The sequence below is a fragment of the Diospyros lotus genome, chromosome 9 (genome assembly GCF_014633365.1).
Source record: "Diospyros lotus cultivar Yz01 chromosome 9, ASM1463336v1, whole genome shotgun sequence".
Lineage (NCBI taxonomy): Eukaryota > Viridiplantae > Streptophyta > Magnoliopsida > Ericales > Ebenaceae > Diospyros > Diospyros lotus.
Window position 1 is genome coordinate 4,030,137 of NC_068346.1, and position 18,958 is coordinate 4,049,094.

Here is an 18,958-nt window from a genome sequence, read left to right on the forward strand (position 1 = left end):
CATCAGTATCAAAATGTCTCTTTGATTAGCTAATTTGCTTTATTATTACTCGAACATTCTCTTTACACAGAAGAACTTCCTCCTCCAATATGGGAAAAATAATGTTGCATATGAAGAAGTAATAAGAATTATCTATCACCTGACGTTACCTGCAAAACTGACTTTAAGAATAAAAGTATTCTAGAACCTTGCTCCATGAATTTCTCAAATATCTGTTGTATCCTCTTCAATCCACACTCAAGTCCATCTTTCATTAACTCAGAAGAAAGAGGCATGCGGATAACAGTAGACTCTGATGATGACCATGGCATACCTTGTCCAACCAATAAAGGATTAAATTGATCGCGAAATTGCTCAGTCAAATTAGTACCTGAAAACATATTATGGAGGACTGTCAGTTCCTAAACCCTCTTTTGTCAAATTTAGAAGGAAAAAGGGTACAAACTAGCAGGAAAAGGGAAAGGAATGTTACAAATAAAAAATGTTCAAGAAGTGGAAGGGTTTTTTGATCCAATCATTGATGGAAAGCTTGGTGGTGAGAAAGAATATTACACGTAGTTTGAACCCCTAATCCATCAACAGCATTGCAGAATATGAACCAAAATAGATAAATATTGAAAAATTTCATAAGTTATTAAAAAGGAATGAATAATGAAAACATAAAATCAAATATTCCAGAGAAAATGGAGGATTGAGAATCAAGACAGGTAACCATGAAAATGATGCAACCCATCGGAAGCCAAGTCCAATTGATATTTCATTAATCAAGAGATTACCAGAACTCGCCATACGATATGAAAACATAAAGAAAAATGGACATGGAAATGAGTATACATCATCCATGCAGTTCATGACAATACCATAGATTAGGCATCTCTGCAAATTCCCACACTTTGCCCTGCAGAAAAATCGTTTAACAAAACTGGGAGGTCTAGCACTCATGCAGGCAACACCACCTAATGGGATTAAGGCTTGTGCTTTATGTTGTTCTTATATATGAAAATCACCAAAGACTCCTAACCAACTTGGGAAAACATTATTAAAATAGACATCTAACCAGAATGGAAATTCTGTGTCTACAATGCCGGAAAATGATTTCTGCAATAGTAACTTCTTAAACTCTTATAAGGACTATCAGTACTATTCAAGAACAAAACGATGTCAAATAGCCAAACAAACTCAGTATTCTTTTCTAGAAATATGTCTTTTTCTTCTGAGAATTCTTGCATCAGGTTTACAACAGTTGCCAATGAAAAATCAAACAGGCTATATGTTGTGAACAGATTTTGTTCTAAGGGTATAACATCCGAGAACTTCAACTACGTTTTTAGAACTCAAACTTGTTAATTGATTCAATGAATAGACATCTATTTATACAAGTTCTAAGCTATCTAATCCTAATATTTAGGAGATAATATACAGCAATAAGATAAACTATAACAGAACTTAAGCAATAAACAATAAAAGATAACAATCAAATCTACTCCTATTATTTCTCCTGATTTCTAGGAGTTTCAATCTTCAAACTTTCTGCTTATCTTTCCAGCACTTTAGCAGTCTTCTTTATCTCTTTGTAACACTCCTATTTCACTTAGGACTCTCCAACATGTTGCATCACAAACATCAAATACTTCATCATTGAAATTTCTAAACAAATTATCCCCACCAAGTTTAACCCATCAATGTCAATGACAACTATGCAAAAGCAACTGCATATTCACAGCACCTAGTGACGAAGATGCAGAATGAATGTATGCATATTGATGAAGAATACCTATCAAGGAAAACATTTTGGCTGCAGGACCACTACATGAGGGCACAGCAAAGGCCAAACCACGAGGATCAAACATGTAGAGGTGGCCACCAGATAAAACTGATGGGAGATCACAGACATAGAAGCAGCTAAGCAGTCCCAAGCCATAGTTGAGAGTATCACCACGCAACCTCCATGGAGGAAGAAACTGAAGGTTACTTAATTCCTCCCTGCTCAAGCTTACCCCTTCCAGGACAGCTAAGAGGGCAGGCCCTTGATACTCACCTGGCCAAGCCACAAATTCAATTTAGGAAGGATCAGCACAACAGAAGAACACTCAAAGAAAATGTTAAAGACATAAATCAGAAAGAGAGCTCCAGAGGTACACAACTTCATGACCTTATCATCAATATATCATTGTTGCATTGACTCATATATTCAACAAAAATAAGAACCATATAAATACCTAGATTGTGCTGCAACAAAGATTGCCTTGGATGTTCCCTCTTGTCAAAGATTAGGTGAAACTTCTTCGCTTTACAGCAATCTGCCAACTCTAGAAGATCAAACAACAAAAACCCCCTGTTCCCATGCAATTCCAGAAGCTCAGATACTCTAGCATAGTCCATGCATGGCAAATCCTTAGTCATTTCTTCGCTAACCAGAGAGAGGCAACGAAGTGATTGAACTCCCAACCTAATAGCCAGATCATTATTGATACTTGGATGTACAAAATGTTTCCCAACAACAGTGTTCTCCATCCATGGTGCATCATTGTACACAAGGTCTACCACAGACCTTAGGATGCCAAAAGAATCTGGAATCAGTAGTGGAGTATCAGAAACCTCAAAAGAAGGCTCATTAGAGTAGCAGTCAGCAACAGCTTCTAGGACACAGGTGACAAAATTCAATTGATCAGATGTAAGTCCAGAGCCTTTCACATCCACCTGTAACTGCCGTAGCACACGGAGATAGTCAAGAGCATCAAAACTGGGTCTAACACCCAAAGCCAAAAGCAAATCTCTGAACTCTGATAATTCGGATGGTACCACATACAAATAAGGACTAAATTTCACGGGGGAATCAAATGCAAGTGCATTTGGGGACACAAAATCATCTCCAACCCAAACCCAAGAAACACCATTCAAAGCAGATTTTAGAATCATAAAATCATCCACACCAACATATTCTTTCAATTTCAAATAAAGTAATGGAAGTTCCTTCTGAAGTGCAGAATCAAAACCAGGTTCCACCATAGAACATGACTTCAGCTGGGTATAGGACATGGACAGACCAATCAATTGTGTGGACAAAACATCTATACTTGGGAGATCCAACCAACCAAGTTTATGCTGTAGGTATGTTGAGCGGCATTCACCATCCACTATATTCATTTTAGATGAAACCATCCACATCTGTGATTTAGGTCTCACATTTACTGGAGCTGCCACCAGACGTTCTGATACTAACCAAGGAAGTCCTTGTAAAGGTGGACTGGTATAAACAGGACACCAGGCAATGGCTTTCAGTTCTGACCAAAATTCTTCTCCTGGCTTATCACCCATTAAGTTGCCTATAAATGAGTCAATATCCAGCTCATCTTGAAAGCAGTTCTCAGATATCTCCGGAACATACATCTCTGCTTCACCATCGACATTGCTATTTTGACATCCCAGGACAGTTCCAAGCACGTCATGGTTGCCCTGGTCTTCCTGAGCTGAGAGGTGGAATGCTATTGCATCGAAAAAAACAAGTAGCCTCCGACCATAATGGACTGCTTCAGAGTCATTCAACTCATTTAGAATAGAAACTGACCTAGCACAATCAAGCAAACCCCTAAAATCCAAATTTTGTCTAAGTCCAAGGTTAACTAGAGTCTCCAGAGTTTCTGGATCAGAAAATTGTTCAGCGGGAAAGAAAACTTCCCTGTGCAGCACCTTCTGTAGCTCAGGAATGCGAGGATCATACAGCCTACCAAAAAAACACATGGAAAGTAAATATCCAAAAATAAAAAAGGAAGAGAAAACTTTATTCTAAGTATAAAATATTGATAAAGTGGAATGGAGAGAAGAAAAAAAATGAGAAGCAGTAGCAATAAAAGGACATGAGGAGGAGGAGGAGGAGAAATTAAACACCAAAGAGAGAAGATCCTGCTAGAAAAGATAAATATAGAAAGAAGAATGAAAAGGAGAAGCAAAACCATGAGCAGGGGGAGGCAAAAGCGAAGAGGGAGCTTAAAGGTCTTCCAGAAATTAACCCCCCCCCCTTTTTTTACTTGGCCAGAAATTTAACTTTTATTCATACACAAAACCATCTTTTGGATTACAACAACCAGCTATATTTATAGAGTAACAGTCTAACAAGAAGTAGAACTCTTCCCAAATAATCCTATCTGAGAAACTAAATACGACTTGAACTCTGTCATAAAATATTTTAAAATTAAAAAAAAATATTCATAAATCATTATCAACATAAGCAAGATGATAGTAAAGAACCTGATCTTATAAAACTAAATATTTTATCTGACGGGTCCCACTTATCTTGACTGCATCAATCTCATCTTATCAAAGAAAACTTGACCTCATGTTTTATGGATTTTAAACTAATAGGAGGAAAAGGATTTGAATGGGCAGTAAACTGACATGTTGCATATCGCTGAGCTGGGCTGAGTTTTCACTTTGATTTAAGGGCTTGAGCTGACTGCAAGGTACTGGTTTAGATCAAGGAATTTAAAGAAAGGATTCACAAATAATATGGGCTAAAATAACTGGAGTTGAAAAATAAAGCCCTACATAAGGGCTGAGACCTTTCTTAGAGTTCTTTATAGGAATCATGAGACCACTAGCCGGGCAGTCGTCCTTTACCATCACTGTTGGAGTTGCTGATTTGTGAGCTTGTACTGTCCTTTGCTAGAGTTGCAGGAGATGTAGAGCTTTCTTTTTCATCAAAGATGGCTTAGGCATCTAAGAAAAAACAGATAAGACACATCTAATAGGCAAGTGGACAAAATGGAGAGCGCATGTAGAAAAAGGAGAGGACGACCAAAGAAAATTTGGTAGGAAATCCTTAAATATGACAGAATATAATGGCCTTCCAGAGAATGTAGTCATGAATAAAAATGACTTCTGGCTCATCAACTTGATTCCTCTATAACTTCCACAACTTTGAACATCTCCATTAGTCTTGTGAATAGGCATTAAGTGCTCTTCCTCCACTCATCTGACATTTCTTTTTGATTTAAGGATCACATTAAATAATTTTAATCACTAAAAATGCCTTTCTCCCATGCATTCCAATGCGTATATCGGTACATTATCAGGTCCAAGTGTTTTACTATTCTTCATCTTTTTCAATGCTTCCTTAGTTTCATTTAGACACATACATCTATAGAACATGTAATTCCCATCTTCTCCAGAGTTACAAAAATGCCTCAACATAATATTTATTCTCCACCTTATTCAATAACTTCAAGAAGTACTCCTTCCATCTCTCCTCAACCGCCCCCTCATTTACAAGTACTTTTTGGTTTTGTCTTTTATTCATTTCACTTGTTCTCCGTCATTCATATCAAGTTGTTGGCACAAATTTTCATAATCTTTTGCCATTTTGCTGCAGTAATTTCCTTTTTGCTTCTTTTTAGCCACAAATTATACCACATGTAAAATCTTGTAGCAAACTCTCCTAGTTTTTATTTTCTCTTGTACCTCTTCATTCCACCACCGAGACTCTTTTTGATTTGAGGCTTTTCCCTTTGACTCTCTTAGAGCCATTGTTGTTGTATTTCGAATAATAATAGCAATTTCATTCCACATTTGAATAGCCTCTCCTTTTACTGTCCAATCATTTTTTTATGTACATCAATGACCATAAGCTATGTTGAGTAGTCAAGCATTCTTCCAATATAACTTTACAATCCTTACAACATAATGTCATGCCCAAGGAGCATTACAGGGGTAATATAGTAATAGACTTATGATAATTGTTATGAGATATTTTAGCAATTGGTTAGGAGCACATGGGTGAGTTGGGATGCTGTTAGGAATCTGATATGCCTATATAAGGCTGTTGTAATCAGATGGGAGGTCATGCTTGAATTGTTTGAATGAAACTCTAATTCTCTCTCTACAATTCTCTCCATTCTCCCTCTCGTTTCTCTCTACTGCTCTCCCTCGTTTCTCTCTACATCCTTCCCCCATTTCTATCCATATTTTCCTCTCCAATGTTCTGTTCTTGATTCTATTCCATCAGATCCATTTGATTGTCAATCCAATCCTAGGCAAAACCCTAGGTACATGACAAATGGTATCAAAACCAATGTTCCTTGGCTGTAATTCCTGCAATTGGTAGCAGTTGATTTCGACAACTCTCGGCGGAATCGATAAAGCAGAAACTTCGGGTGATTCCAGCGAATACAAGGACTCTGACGAGTTCCCTTGGTTATGGTGTGATAGGCGAGTGCAAGTATCCGAAAAGAATCAAGATCGATTCAAGAATTCAGGTGAATTCCAACTACTAGTTGGTGATTGGGTGGGGACTCCACTGGAAATATTGAATTCACTTTGATCATGAGTAGATAACGAGAAGGAAGGTGTGATCGAAGCAAAGCCTCAAGTGATTTTCGGCAAGCCAAATTAGCGGTTGATCAAATGAGGAGATCATTTTAGTCATTATGATCCGACTTATCCGTACACTGAAGCAAAGCTAAGCAAATTCTAGTGATTTGGTGAACAGAACCAATCCATCCTCAATTGTGAAATTCTAGCGATACGACCGAACTGTCGAGGAGCTTCAACAAAACCTATCAACTAACAATTCCGATCTGATTCCTAAGTGTCACAGCCCTAGGGTTTGGCTAGTGTTATGATAGGAATTTAGAGGGATTTAGGAAAGAGAAAGCAGAAAGGGAGAGAGATATAGAACTGAAACAGAGAGAAATGGAGAGGAAAGAGAAGAAGAACCGAGAGAGAGAATTAAGAGAGAATAGAGTTTGAAATGCATTATTCAATTCAAGCATATCCTTCTCTACATGCTATAGCCTATTTATAGGCTTTACAACTAAAAGAAATATCTAGAATAACAGTCCCATGTGCTGTAACAAAATAACAAAAATAGCTCCTAACCAACTAAGGTAACTAATTACATTATTGCCCTTCTAATTAGCATTGGGTCGTGACAATCCCTTCCCCTTGAAAGGGTTCTTGTCCCCAAGAAACTTATTGTCGTTAAGCCACTTCTCTATCTTCATCCAACTCCCACCTTCATTTTCTGTTCAATCTCTTTTTCCCTCTTTCTCCTTCTAGGCTTCTTCTTCTTTGTTCTTAGGATTCCAAGAATCGTCACAGGCATAACTTGGACCAGCACTTCAATAGGGGCAACCAGATTGACCTCAATGACTTCAGATTCAGTCTGAGTGCTTGATGGAATAGTAGACCGAAGCTTGGAGGCCTCAGCATTGTTGTTTATGTTTCTTATGAATAGAGTTTGAGATGGTTGTTCCTCATGAGGATGTTCCCCATAAATCAAACTAATAGATCCTCCAGAATGATAATAAGGGTATCCTCCAAAAACTTTAGTATCTCCTAGGCCTGGAGGGAAGCTATCTTTCCCCAAGTCAAATTCTCCAACACTGCCAAAAAAATCAAAAACTTTAGTATCATCTCCAACCTTGGATTGGGGCACATAGTCAACCCCACCAGTCACCCTCGACAATAAGTCATCGCCATTAGGGGAAGGTTTTCCAATAGTTTGTGCCTCGATTCCCTCAAGGGATTCAAAAGGTTCTTCTTCCTCATAGTGAGACGTAGCAACACCAATAGGAGGGCTACCTGGATCAGAAAGTTTAAAGAACTTCACCATCTAGGATTCCACTGACCTCAGTTTCTCTAGGGCTAATGAAGCAACTTAATTTCTATCTTGTGTTCCTATTCTTCCATCCATTTTCACACCAAGCTTCTGACAAGATAAGGAAGGAGGTTCAACAGAGTCATAATAACCAGGCTTTGATGCCTCAATGCTGTAATTCCTATCATTGTGTTAAGGTTCCCCAACAATTAAACCATCTGCCCCTGTCAGTAATTCTGCCACATCTTCGTCTTGTTCAATGGAATTTTTTTGAAGCTCACTCTCAACATTTTTCTCCTCCACATCAACAACATCTTCTTCTTTTAGCTTACTAGGATTCACTCCTGTAGAATAGTTGTCGGAATCCATCCTCTTGTTAGAATTATCAGAATGATCATCTGCAACATTCCTTCTCGATTTGTCGAAGAATTCTGCTGGAAACTTGTAGTTATACTCCTTACTCAGCATCCTTGCAAACTCTTGAAGCTCTTCTCTTATTACACAGCCAAATTCCTCACACATTTTGCTAACACAAGGGTCTAATGTTCGTTTCTGTGCCTCATGATTCAGCCCAAACTCTTCACGTTTTCTATCGTATCTCACTAAAAATGCAGCGTCCTTCTGCTGCAGAGGAGACTCCAATTGTTTCATACGCAAGCTATCCGTCATGGCATAATTCTCAAGAGCAGGACAAGTCAAAGGCCAAAGCATAGGAGCTTGATACATCCTTAATCCAACTCTTCCGTGAACTAATCGGATTCTTAGTTAGAATCGCCTCAAACGCAATTCACTGCCCATGGAATTCTCGTCTCTGATTTGCTGGTATGCATTGTCGGACTTCTAATCGGAATCTCCTAAATTATCACTCGATCAGTTCCGATAATGACTGAGGTTGTCTTCCTGAACTGCTACTGCAACAGCTCAGAAAGTAGCAACGAATTAAACTGCTGCCCCGCCTTCACAGTCAAACCTTCTATCTTTCCTCAGCAAAGAGATCGACGTCTAAGAATGTTCAACGGAACTCGTCGGAAGCCACTCCTCCTACTTCTCCTTCAGATCCGAGCCGACCTCTCCTCCTTGTGCGTCGGAATCAATTCCGCAATTCACCACAGCAAAATCAAGATTCCGCCAGGCTCTATAAGTTTCGCCTGCAACTTCAATTCTCCAACAACTAAACAACTAGGTAACAGATCCGATTCTGCCTTATGGCTCGTCTGTTGCAAAGTCTCCTACACTTGCCTCGCCTTCTCGATCAACTACAGCAATTCGGAAATTAGTAGCAAATCACCCTGTTGTTCCACCTTCAAGTCGACAACCTAATCTGAAGCAATTCATGCCTCCACCTTCATAGTTGCTCTGATTCCGATCCCATACCTGCTGCGCCACTCTAATTTTGACTTCAAATTCAACTCGGTATCACCGTCGGCCTCTCCTAGCTTGTGTCATCTTCAATTCCGTTGAGTCCTGGTTCCAACACTAATCACCGTCCGCTTCACCCAATCACCGTCCAACACTCCAAGTCGGCCAATTGTCCGCCTATGATCGCAATTGTCGTTGATCATCAATCACTCAAAAATCTGGACTAGCCTCAATCGCACGCCTTCACAATATGGATCTTACGCACTGATAACAAAACTTCCAGATCGATGGAATTCTGCCAGATTGCCGAAGTTTCCCCACTGGAATCGTCTGGGCTGCTCACCTTCCTCGCGCGACTATGATGCAACCAACGAAATTATGTGGAATTGAGAATTCGATGGTTACAGTAGCTTACGACTTGGCTTCCAAATCTGCTAAAGTTGCATCACTTTGATCTGCCTCACATTCGAAATCGCGACTGCAGCGGCTCGGAAAAAATAGAAGCGAATCAACCTGCTGCTCCAGAATTCAATAGTCGAACCTTCCGCTTTTCTTCCACAACCAAGGTCGCCTTCAAAGTCCGATAACCAGTCCCTGCGTTGGACAACAACCGTCAATTCCCGTCGAAAATTAATCAATGAGAAGAACCGCCGAGGAACGATGCTCTGCTTCGAATCTGGCTTGCGTACTTCAAATCTGATCGGACACTATTGATTTTCCAAAACCATAGCCAAGGAATGACTGCTCTAATACCAATTGTCACAGCCCTAGGGTTTGGCTAGGGTTGTGATAGGAATTTAGAGGGATTTAGGAAAGAGAAATCAGAAAGGGAGGGAGATATAGAACTGAAACAGAAAGAAATGGGGAGGAAAGAGAAGAAGAACCGAGAGAGAGAATAGAGTTTGAAATTCATTCTTCAATTCAAGCATATCCTTCTCTACATGCTATAGCCTATTTATAGGCTTTACAACTAAAAGAAATATCTAGAATAACAATCCCATGTGCTGTAACAAAATAACAAAAATAGCTCCTAACCAACTAAAGTAACTAATTACATTATTGCCCCTCTAATTAGCCTTGGGTCGTGACAAAATCAATCTTTCTCCAAATCCATAACGTCCACGTACATCTCCATACCCATTCCCTTCTTTACCCACATAATCATTTAAGTCACCTCCTAAAATCATTTCTCTCCTCCATGTATTTATTGTACCCCTCTAAATCTTCCCAAATTTTTGCCTTTATCTCCTCTCCTAACCCAACTTGCAACACATATGTACTAACAATATTCATAGTTTTTTCTCCTAAACAACATTAGCTACAATAATCCTAGTTCCTAGTCTCTCTACATCCACTACCCCATCCTTTAAAGTCTTACCCATAATAATCTCCACTCCAGTCTTTGCATGATCCTTCCTTGAGCATGGAGTATGAAAGTTTATATCCAAATTCTATCAATGTTTTAGCCTTCTCTCCAACCCATCTTGTCTCTTAGAGGCACAAAATATTTATTTTTCACCTAATCATCATGTCCACCCCTTCCACAAATTTTCCAATCGAAGTCTCAATATTCCACAATCCAATCCTTAATCTATGTTCTTAGACTAACTTCCTTACTTGCATTTGTCCATGAAAACACGAGAATCCCTATCAAATTTAACACTACATCCAAGCTCCAATCCAATGATTCTAGCTCATTTTTCACTAGACATGAGCAATGTAGTTAGAATGATGGTATGACATTTAGGGTTTAAAAAACCTATATAGTTGAACTAGAGTAAAACGTTTGCCAACAAAGTTTCTTAAAAGACTACTTATACTAGGGTTTTTAGCAATAATAAATCCCAATTGTGAATCACAAATCCTTTTGATCTTAGCCTTTCATCTATATTAAAAAGTCACATGCTAGTCATAAGACTACTTATTAAACCTAATAATACAAATACATAATCTTAAAATAGAAACCAAAAAGACTAATACTATCATCATCCTAATTGCATCTTATCCTAACCAAGTTAGGGTAGATGGCACAGCATTTGAAATGTTAATTGACTTCTACGAGTCACATTAACAATACAAATTCATGCAAAGAAACAATGTGACAAAATTTCGCATTGCATGCCCTTCCTAATGCAACCCGAGGGAACGATGAGAAAAAGCTCCAGCCTATCTTTATATGGAAAAGTTTCATGAGATGTGGTGAATGAAAATAATTGACATGCTCCTGCATCAAGAAAGAGAGGGAGGGGAGAGGGGTCGATGCAAACCAGGGAAGTATGATTTAGTTTGATCTCACTCTAAATTAAACTTTAAGATCAATGATCATTTTATTAATGCAAACAAATTCCAATATGGATAGGAGAAATGAGTACAAACCTGGATGGCTCCTTCCAAGATCCATTGTTCGCTAACACAAAAGCTGTAGCCGAAAGTGCTGCATTGATAGAGCTATCCTCTTTGATCAAAAGCTTAACATCCCGTAAAATGGTCAAAAGAGATTCCTGGTGAGATACAAATTCAGGCATTCGATTGAGTACATAATCTTTGTAGAAATCTGCCCTTGGAGGTTCACTTATTCCTAAATAATTTCTTAAAATGATTCTTTCTTTGTCTGATTCAGCTCGCACAAAGTTATCATCCAAAAGATCCTCACGTATACCAGCTGGTTTGAGCAATTTAGTAGGCTTACTCAGACAAACTAATTTTCTATTCCTGAAGGTCTCAAACACAGGAAGATGTTTGATGATATCAATGTGCATGCTATCCATAGAGTCTTCATTGAACCACTTGGACTGGAGAATAAAACTTCTAAGTTCATGCAGTTCACCCTCCGATGCTTCTTTGAAGAGCCCCTCAATTTTCTCTGGCGTACCTGCAACTGCCACAAGGGCATTTAATACACCACTTAATGTGGGGGGCTGCACATATAATTTCAATTGGGCATGATCTATTACAAAGTCACTCCTCAAGATTGCACAACCTACTCTGACCAAAAGAGAAGACATGTTCTCACTCCACCCATCATCTTCAATCAAATTTGAATTCTCAACAAGTTGCAGAAGATAATTGTTTCCAACTGGTAAAATAGGCCATTTAGAAAATATTGAAAGGTCATCACAAGACGACTTCAGGTAACTCCATAATAGCCTCATCCATTCCAAACTAGGCTGGCCTTGAAGACCAGGGGCCCAAGTTACTTGCTTAGCATGCTTCCATTCTGGTGGAAGAAGCCTCAAAAAGAGCTTTTCAAGTAAATGGCATGTCAGAAAAGACATATTGAAATCCTCACTTCGAGCTAGATCACATAACTTCTCCTGAAGAGTATCAGGTATCCCAGCATCTACAAGCTGATGAGGGACTGAATCTTTAAGAAGACCATACTCATCTCCACATGCAATATATATTCTTTCACCCACTCCCCTTTTCTCAAAGGTCGTGAATAAACCATTAGAAAGAGGTAGCAAAGGTAAACCACACAAACTATCACGCTGACTAGCAACTGTAATATCATGTAAGCAATACTCAAGGGTCAAGATCATTGAATCCCTGTCCATGAATTCACGCTTCCTCCGAATCAGCAGAGGCCTTAGTAACTGAGGTGTAAGGAAATGCAGAAAAGGACAGAACTCCATAAATTTCTCAACTACTGGCTTAGAAACAGTCACTATAGGTAAACCAGCTTCTGATAATGCCACAACAAGTTCATTAACCTTGTGAAAAGTAAAATCAGGAAAAATAGCCTGTTTGGTTGAAATCCACTGTCCCCCTCTAGCTTTTGTATATAATACCCGGAGTCCAAAATCAGCAATAAAAAGGTAGAGTTTCCGCACCATTGATGCCCAAGGTTCTAATCCTATCATGGTTGGCCAAAATGAAAAGAACAAATCACATGGACCAATTTCAAATGCAACTTTCTCAAGCAAGTGACCATAGGCTGGGGCAACCACATCTTCAAGAAGGTAAATGTTCCAGTCTGAGCGTTTCTTCCCTCCTCCTGCCATGTCATTGCCGAACCAAATATCCCTCCGATTTGATGACAACTCAAAATATGCATTAACATGCACAGGAAGACCAGTGCTTATAGGAAGTGGTAGAAAGCAGAAGGCACGACCTTCAAAAGTTTTCCTATCTTGAACAGAAGTGAAGGGAACTTGAATTATGTCAGGAGTAATAATATAAGGTTCCTCAGAAATGGGAACACCACTAGATTCTGGATCAATCTTCATAGAGTGTACATATGAAGCAACAGAAGCCCAAGGAGTAAATTTATTAGATTTCTTGTCAGTGTTTGCAGATTTACTCATAGAACGGTCACTTCCTAGACATTCACTGGTTACCCACAGGTGTGACCTTGAACCAGATGGGTTTTGCTCTCTCACCACAATCTTTTGACATTTCCATGATAAAACTGTGTTCCCAGATTGGCTCACATTGTTAAGCAACTGGTCCTTATCCACTCCGTCTTGTTGATTCCCATACATAAGGCTAAACGAATTGTGAAGCTTACTGGCTTCAGCATCAGGATCATTAACAGAGTACTTAGACACTCGATGTAAAAGTTGCATTTCGCTGCTAGCTCCTTCCTTGACAAAAAGAGAGATAGTTTTCACATTCCGTAGAAATAGGAGTGTCTCAGAAACAACCTCAGAAAATGAAGAAAAGAGTGAGATGACATCTTCAGGTGCATAACTTTCTTTCTTTATTTGGCTCCGGGAAGCAACACTGCCACTTCTGAGGGGAAAACGAAAGAGGGTGCCAGAAAATGGATGCTGCAAGTCACAACCAAAGTGCAGGAAAGGAGAAAACTGATCGGGAAACTGTTCCAAGATCTCTCTCCCTACAAATTTTATTCGGAGGCCTGGGTGAGATGGAGAGATTCCAGGCAAGTAACAAGCATGAGGATCAAACATGACAATGTTTTCCCCAGAGACAAATGTTGGGACATCTGTGAAGTGATAAACACTATTAAATCCTAGCCCAAACCTTCCAATTGCAAAAGGCTTTTCTAGTTTACTCTCTTGACCTATACGCGAGATCGCATATAAATCTTGGGGGCTGAAAACAGAGTCATTAAAACAGTATAAAGCAGGACCCTGCCAATCTGCCATTTCAGGAGAGAGAACTGATGAGGTCCCATACTGAGTTTTATCCAAAAGAAAAATTACTTCAGAAGCCCTAGCATCCTCTGCATTCTGCACAAGTTCAAAGAGAATCCCAGGTCCATCTGCATACATTTCAAGTATATGTTTAAGTCTAGTTGTCAAGGCTTCATGCTGTCCAAATGCTTCAGCTGCACCTGACAAACTTAAATTCATTGAATCAGCACTCTCAGCAAGCAACATCCTCCGAAGCGAACGGACACCAAGCTTCTCTGCTACATCACTAGATATATTTCCATGCACAAACTTTTGAACAGCTCTCCTTGCACTTAAAGCCACAGCAGTTCCATTTCCAAATGACCTATCAGGCTCTTCTGATGCAAGCAACCAGGGAGCATCATTATAAACTAAATCAGTAGCTAAGATCAGTCTGCCCGAGACATCCGGTAGGTAAATCTTAATTTGCTGTTCGTCAAACTGAACTTCAGCCAGGTGTTGAGCAATCAACAAGGCGGCCCTATTTTCCTGTGCATCAAGGGGAGTGGAATCTTTTCTCATAGCCATTCTGGACAGTATATGGGCATAATCACTGGGTTTCAAGAATTCTCGGATGCCAAGCCCCAAAAATAAATCCCTAAAAGCTGCTAAATCAACAGGTATAACACGTATATATGGAGCCAAATGAAGAGGACCATTAAGGACAACCTCATCAGAGGTCACAAATCCATCTCCTACCCAAATCCATCGGCATCCTTCTAGAACAGCTTTAACGACATCCATCTCATCTGAACCAACAATGCCCATCAAGATGGTGTATATCCTTGGCATTGCTAGGGCCAGCTCCTGCCGAAACACCTGATCTGTTACAATTTCATTATTTTTTCCAAGCTCAAGCAGTTGTGCAGCAATTACACTGCCTCCAGGAGGAGATGACCACCCAAGCTGCTGTGACAAAGCTGTGGAAGAGCATTCTCCATCAAGTATCCTCATACTTGCTGAAACAAGCCACAAATCTGTATACAATCTTACAAGCTTTGGAGGAGCAACCATAGATGACACGGCAGGCCATGGCAATGCTTGATAAGGGGGAGAAATAAGCACAGGGCACCAGGAAATCATCCTAAGATCATTCCAGAATCTCTCTGTATCAGATTTCAAGTTGCGAGGTCTGAGTGCAGTTGTTGCTCGTGATAGCACTCTATTCATTGTTCCTTTATCAGCATTTGGTGGATTAGGTAGCCACTTCAATGCATTTACTTCTAGATAGGAAAGAAGAACTTTGCCTCTTGAATATGCCCTTTGTTGATCCTCGTGCATTAACTGCTCTACCTGTCGAGCACTGTGTATGACTGTTTCAAGAGACACGGTCATCCTAAGTCCCAAACCTTGTAGCATGTCCAAAATGCCTGGCTCTTGAAAAATACCGCTAGGGAAACTATCAGAATCTTCTAATAGAGCATATAATTCTTCAATACGAGGATCATATAAATTAGGAGGTGATTTCAACAAACCACTAGATGTTGGCACAAAATCCAGAGTTCTCAAATACTCCCTCAAAGATGCATCCTCAATGCATAACTGAGGTAACTCCTGTAGAACTGATAGCATGACACCATCACGAACCTCAGGTTGCAAAGTCCCAACTCTGTGTAGCACATGCTGCTTATAGAAACTCGCCTTCCTCATTTGCTTAATTCCATAATATTTATTTAAAACCTCTTCTTCACTATTTGACGAACTGCAAACAAATTCCACATCAAGGAAGGACTTGGGAACATCTGATGGAGGTAAGTATTTAGGAGGGTTTTCCAAATCTGAATATTGTATAGTTTGAGCAGACTGACCACCATAGACTCTAAAAATAGGCAGCTTCTTGCAACTCCATATGTCAGAATTAGTCATATGATTTCCAATATACCATTTTGGATCTAGAAGAAAGTGGCGTAGCTCATCCCTTTCTTCCATTTTAACATAATGGAACATTTGTGAGATGCTATTACCTGAAGAGACAACATCAAAAATTGATACCAAAACACCAGCAGCATCGGCATCATTCACATAATAAGACAACTCTGGATGCTCAACACCATAACTGTTGTCTAGAATGCTGCATCCCATTTTAATAAGAACATCTTTCATCTTTTCAGACAACCTTTCAACATTCAACAGCTTTGATTGTAATGAAGGTCTATGTAGATGCCCAGAAAGGCTCGGTATGATAGGCCAATCACCAAATAAAGACAACTTTTCACACCTATCTCTAAGATATTGCCATAAAAGCATAAACCATGGTGAAGTTGGATGATTTGAATTAGACATCGGATCCCAAACTACCTTGCTTTTATATTTCCAGTCTGCAGGTACAAATTTAGAGAAAATTTGGAGGAAGTAATTAACATTGAAAACAATAAGATTCGAATTTGAGGCCTTCGCAACGGCTGATAGCCGGCCAAACAGGTTGCAAGGAATGTTGTGATCAATTATCCTATCTGAGACCCGTTGAAGAAGCTTGTATTCCGACTCATTGCAGATAAAATAACAAAGTCCTGTGGAGCCTTCAGAAAACAACCCAAAGTTGCCATTTGCCAAAGGGACCAAAGGCAGGTTAAATGCATGTGTACTAACATCAGCATCAAGCAGGTCTTCAAGACAATATTCCAACAATACCAGCTTGTATGATCTGCTCAGAGAAATTAGACTTCTGCATTCCCTAAGATAATGTCTCACTGAATCAGAAGTAACCACTTTCTGCTGAAAACCACTAGAAGATTTCAGAAGCATGTCAAATAAAACCTTAGGCACATGAACAACAGGCATTCCCAGCTCCACGAGAGCCTCCCCAAGTTGCTTGCTATTTGAGAACTCCTCATCATGAAGAAAAGCTTCCATTGGTGAAACCCATTGTCCCCCTTCAAGGTCTGAATACAAGACAGGAACATCACTAATGTTCCGGTAAATATGCTCAACTAAAACACTCCATGGTTCTTCAAAGGAGCCACTGGGACACAAAGAATAATAGAATTTTGTTGGGCCCAGCAATCTTTGCACACCAAGCAACAATTGTGCAAAAGTAGGGGCCACAACATCTTCTAAAAGAAACCTGTTCCAGAGAGAACGAATTTTTCCACTTCTGTCCATATCATCACCATACCAAATGCCACGACGATTTGATGAAACCTCAAAGTATCCATTAACATGCACAGTCATTCCAGTTTGTACAGGCAAAGGAAGGAAACAAAATGCCCGTCCAAGCTTAAGGATTTCATCCTGTTAAGTAGAGCACATTAACCAATGTTTTTGATATGACAAACAACAAAATCAATTTTTAGGGAAAAAGGTCTAGAAAAGTTACCCTTAGTGAAACAGAAAGCAGCAGTATACAGAAGCTGAGTTCAAAGCTAGCTATTTAACTTATGCACAAAAGTGCACAACCAAACTATGTTATCCTTAATGAATAATACCACTTTCTAGTTACACCCAATTTACCACTTGCATCAAAAGCCCCAGCTAATACCTCTAAGATCAACTTCTAAATATTTACAAGAGTGTGGAGATACAAGATTAGAATCCAAAACTACAATGTTGTTACTTGGGAGTTTTTTCTTTCAGATCACTTCTTAACATATGATATTTTAAGAACAAAATGAATCCTGTCAATGCCTCAGCAAGACAATGGGGAAAAGAGACTAAAGAACATGGTACCTGCTCAATTATCCCTCTGGAATCCTCACAGAAACTTGTTGAGAACCACTCGCACTCAATTTACAAATCAATTTTCACACACACACATATATATAACAACTTTCACTGGCAGATTTTTTCAAGCATTTCATCTCAAGTATAAAGATTTCAAGGCTCCTAGCATATAAAAACGGACCTTTGGACCAAACCAAATGCTCAATCATGCTGCACATTGGTCCCCATAAGCACTATACTGGTAAGTAGAACTGGTAGAACAAGGGGTCTCCCATTCCTTTATCAACCAGCTCAGTTATCCTCATGTCCCAAGAAGAACGGACACAAACCATATCCATGTTGGGTGGTAACAGCATATGGACACTGCATGACACTTGTTTGGCACACATCAAAACATGTCTATATTTTTTTCAAGTTTTATAGGAAAGGGACACACTTTGAAAACATATGTCTATAACTTAAACACACTGTATATTCAACAAGAAAAAAATTCTGATCCTATTGATAAAATTAAAAACAATATGTCTAAACCTACCAACCCTCCTATGCATAGCTCAATTACCAATTTGGAAATAATTGAAGTTTCTTCCATCTAGAATTTAGGACATTTCTTATCCAATATGAGAAATATGGAAAAATGATTTATCACTGTTTAATATGATCTATCCAAAAAAGAAGAAAAGTTTACAATTTTCGTTTATACATATATGTATTTTCCAGTCCTAATTTTTAAAAATCTTGGACTTGTTCTTATCATATTATGTCCCTGTAAAACTGATGCATACCCATCACTGGTCGCGGCATCCTACTCATGCATCCATGCTGTGTACATATATTTATATTTCACTTGGAGGGTTATACATATTGAACATCAACAACCATGCATATGATCAATGGTTTAGCAATATTTCAACTAGAAACATGCTAGATGTACATCATTTTTGTACATCTTGGGCTACACAAAGGGGTATTATGACCAAAATACCCCTCGCCTCCATGCGTCTCACGCGCCTCATGAGGGACATTTTTGTCATTGATACACCTTTGTGTAGTCCAAGGTATACACAAATGTGTACCAATAGCATTATTCTTTCAACTAATATCATATACATCATTTTCTAATAGTCAGGGCCTTGTCAGTGCTGAACGATTAAGTCATAAAAAAATGGTTAAAAAGGAAAAACTACTCTTTTTGACAGCACAAATCCTA

At 39.1% G+C, this 18,958-nt stretch overlaps 1 protein-coding gene across 1 annotated transcript in view; it reads right to left on the reverse strand.

Annotated features, from left to right (window-relative positions):
- LOC127809789 (uncharacterized) overlaps window positions 1–18,958 on the reverse strand; it is a 58,025-nt gene that overhangs the window by 27,896 nt on the left and 11,171 nt on the right. Inside the window, 4 exon segments of the mRNA XM_052348886.1 lie at window positions 150–370; window positions 1,775–2,038; window positions 2,220–3,724; window positions 11,330–17,319. Of these exon segments, the coding sequence (XP_052204846.1) occupies window positions 150–370; window positions 1,775–2,038; window positions 2,220–3,724; window positions 11,330–17,319 (7,980 nt within the window).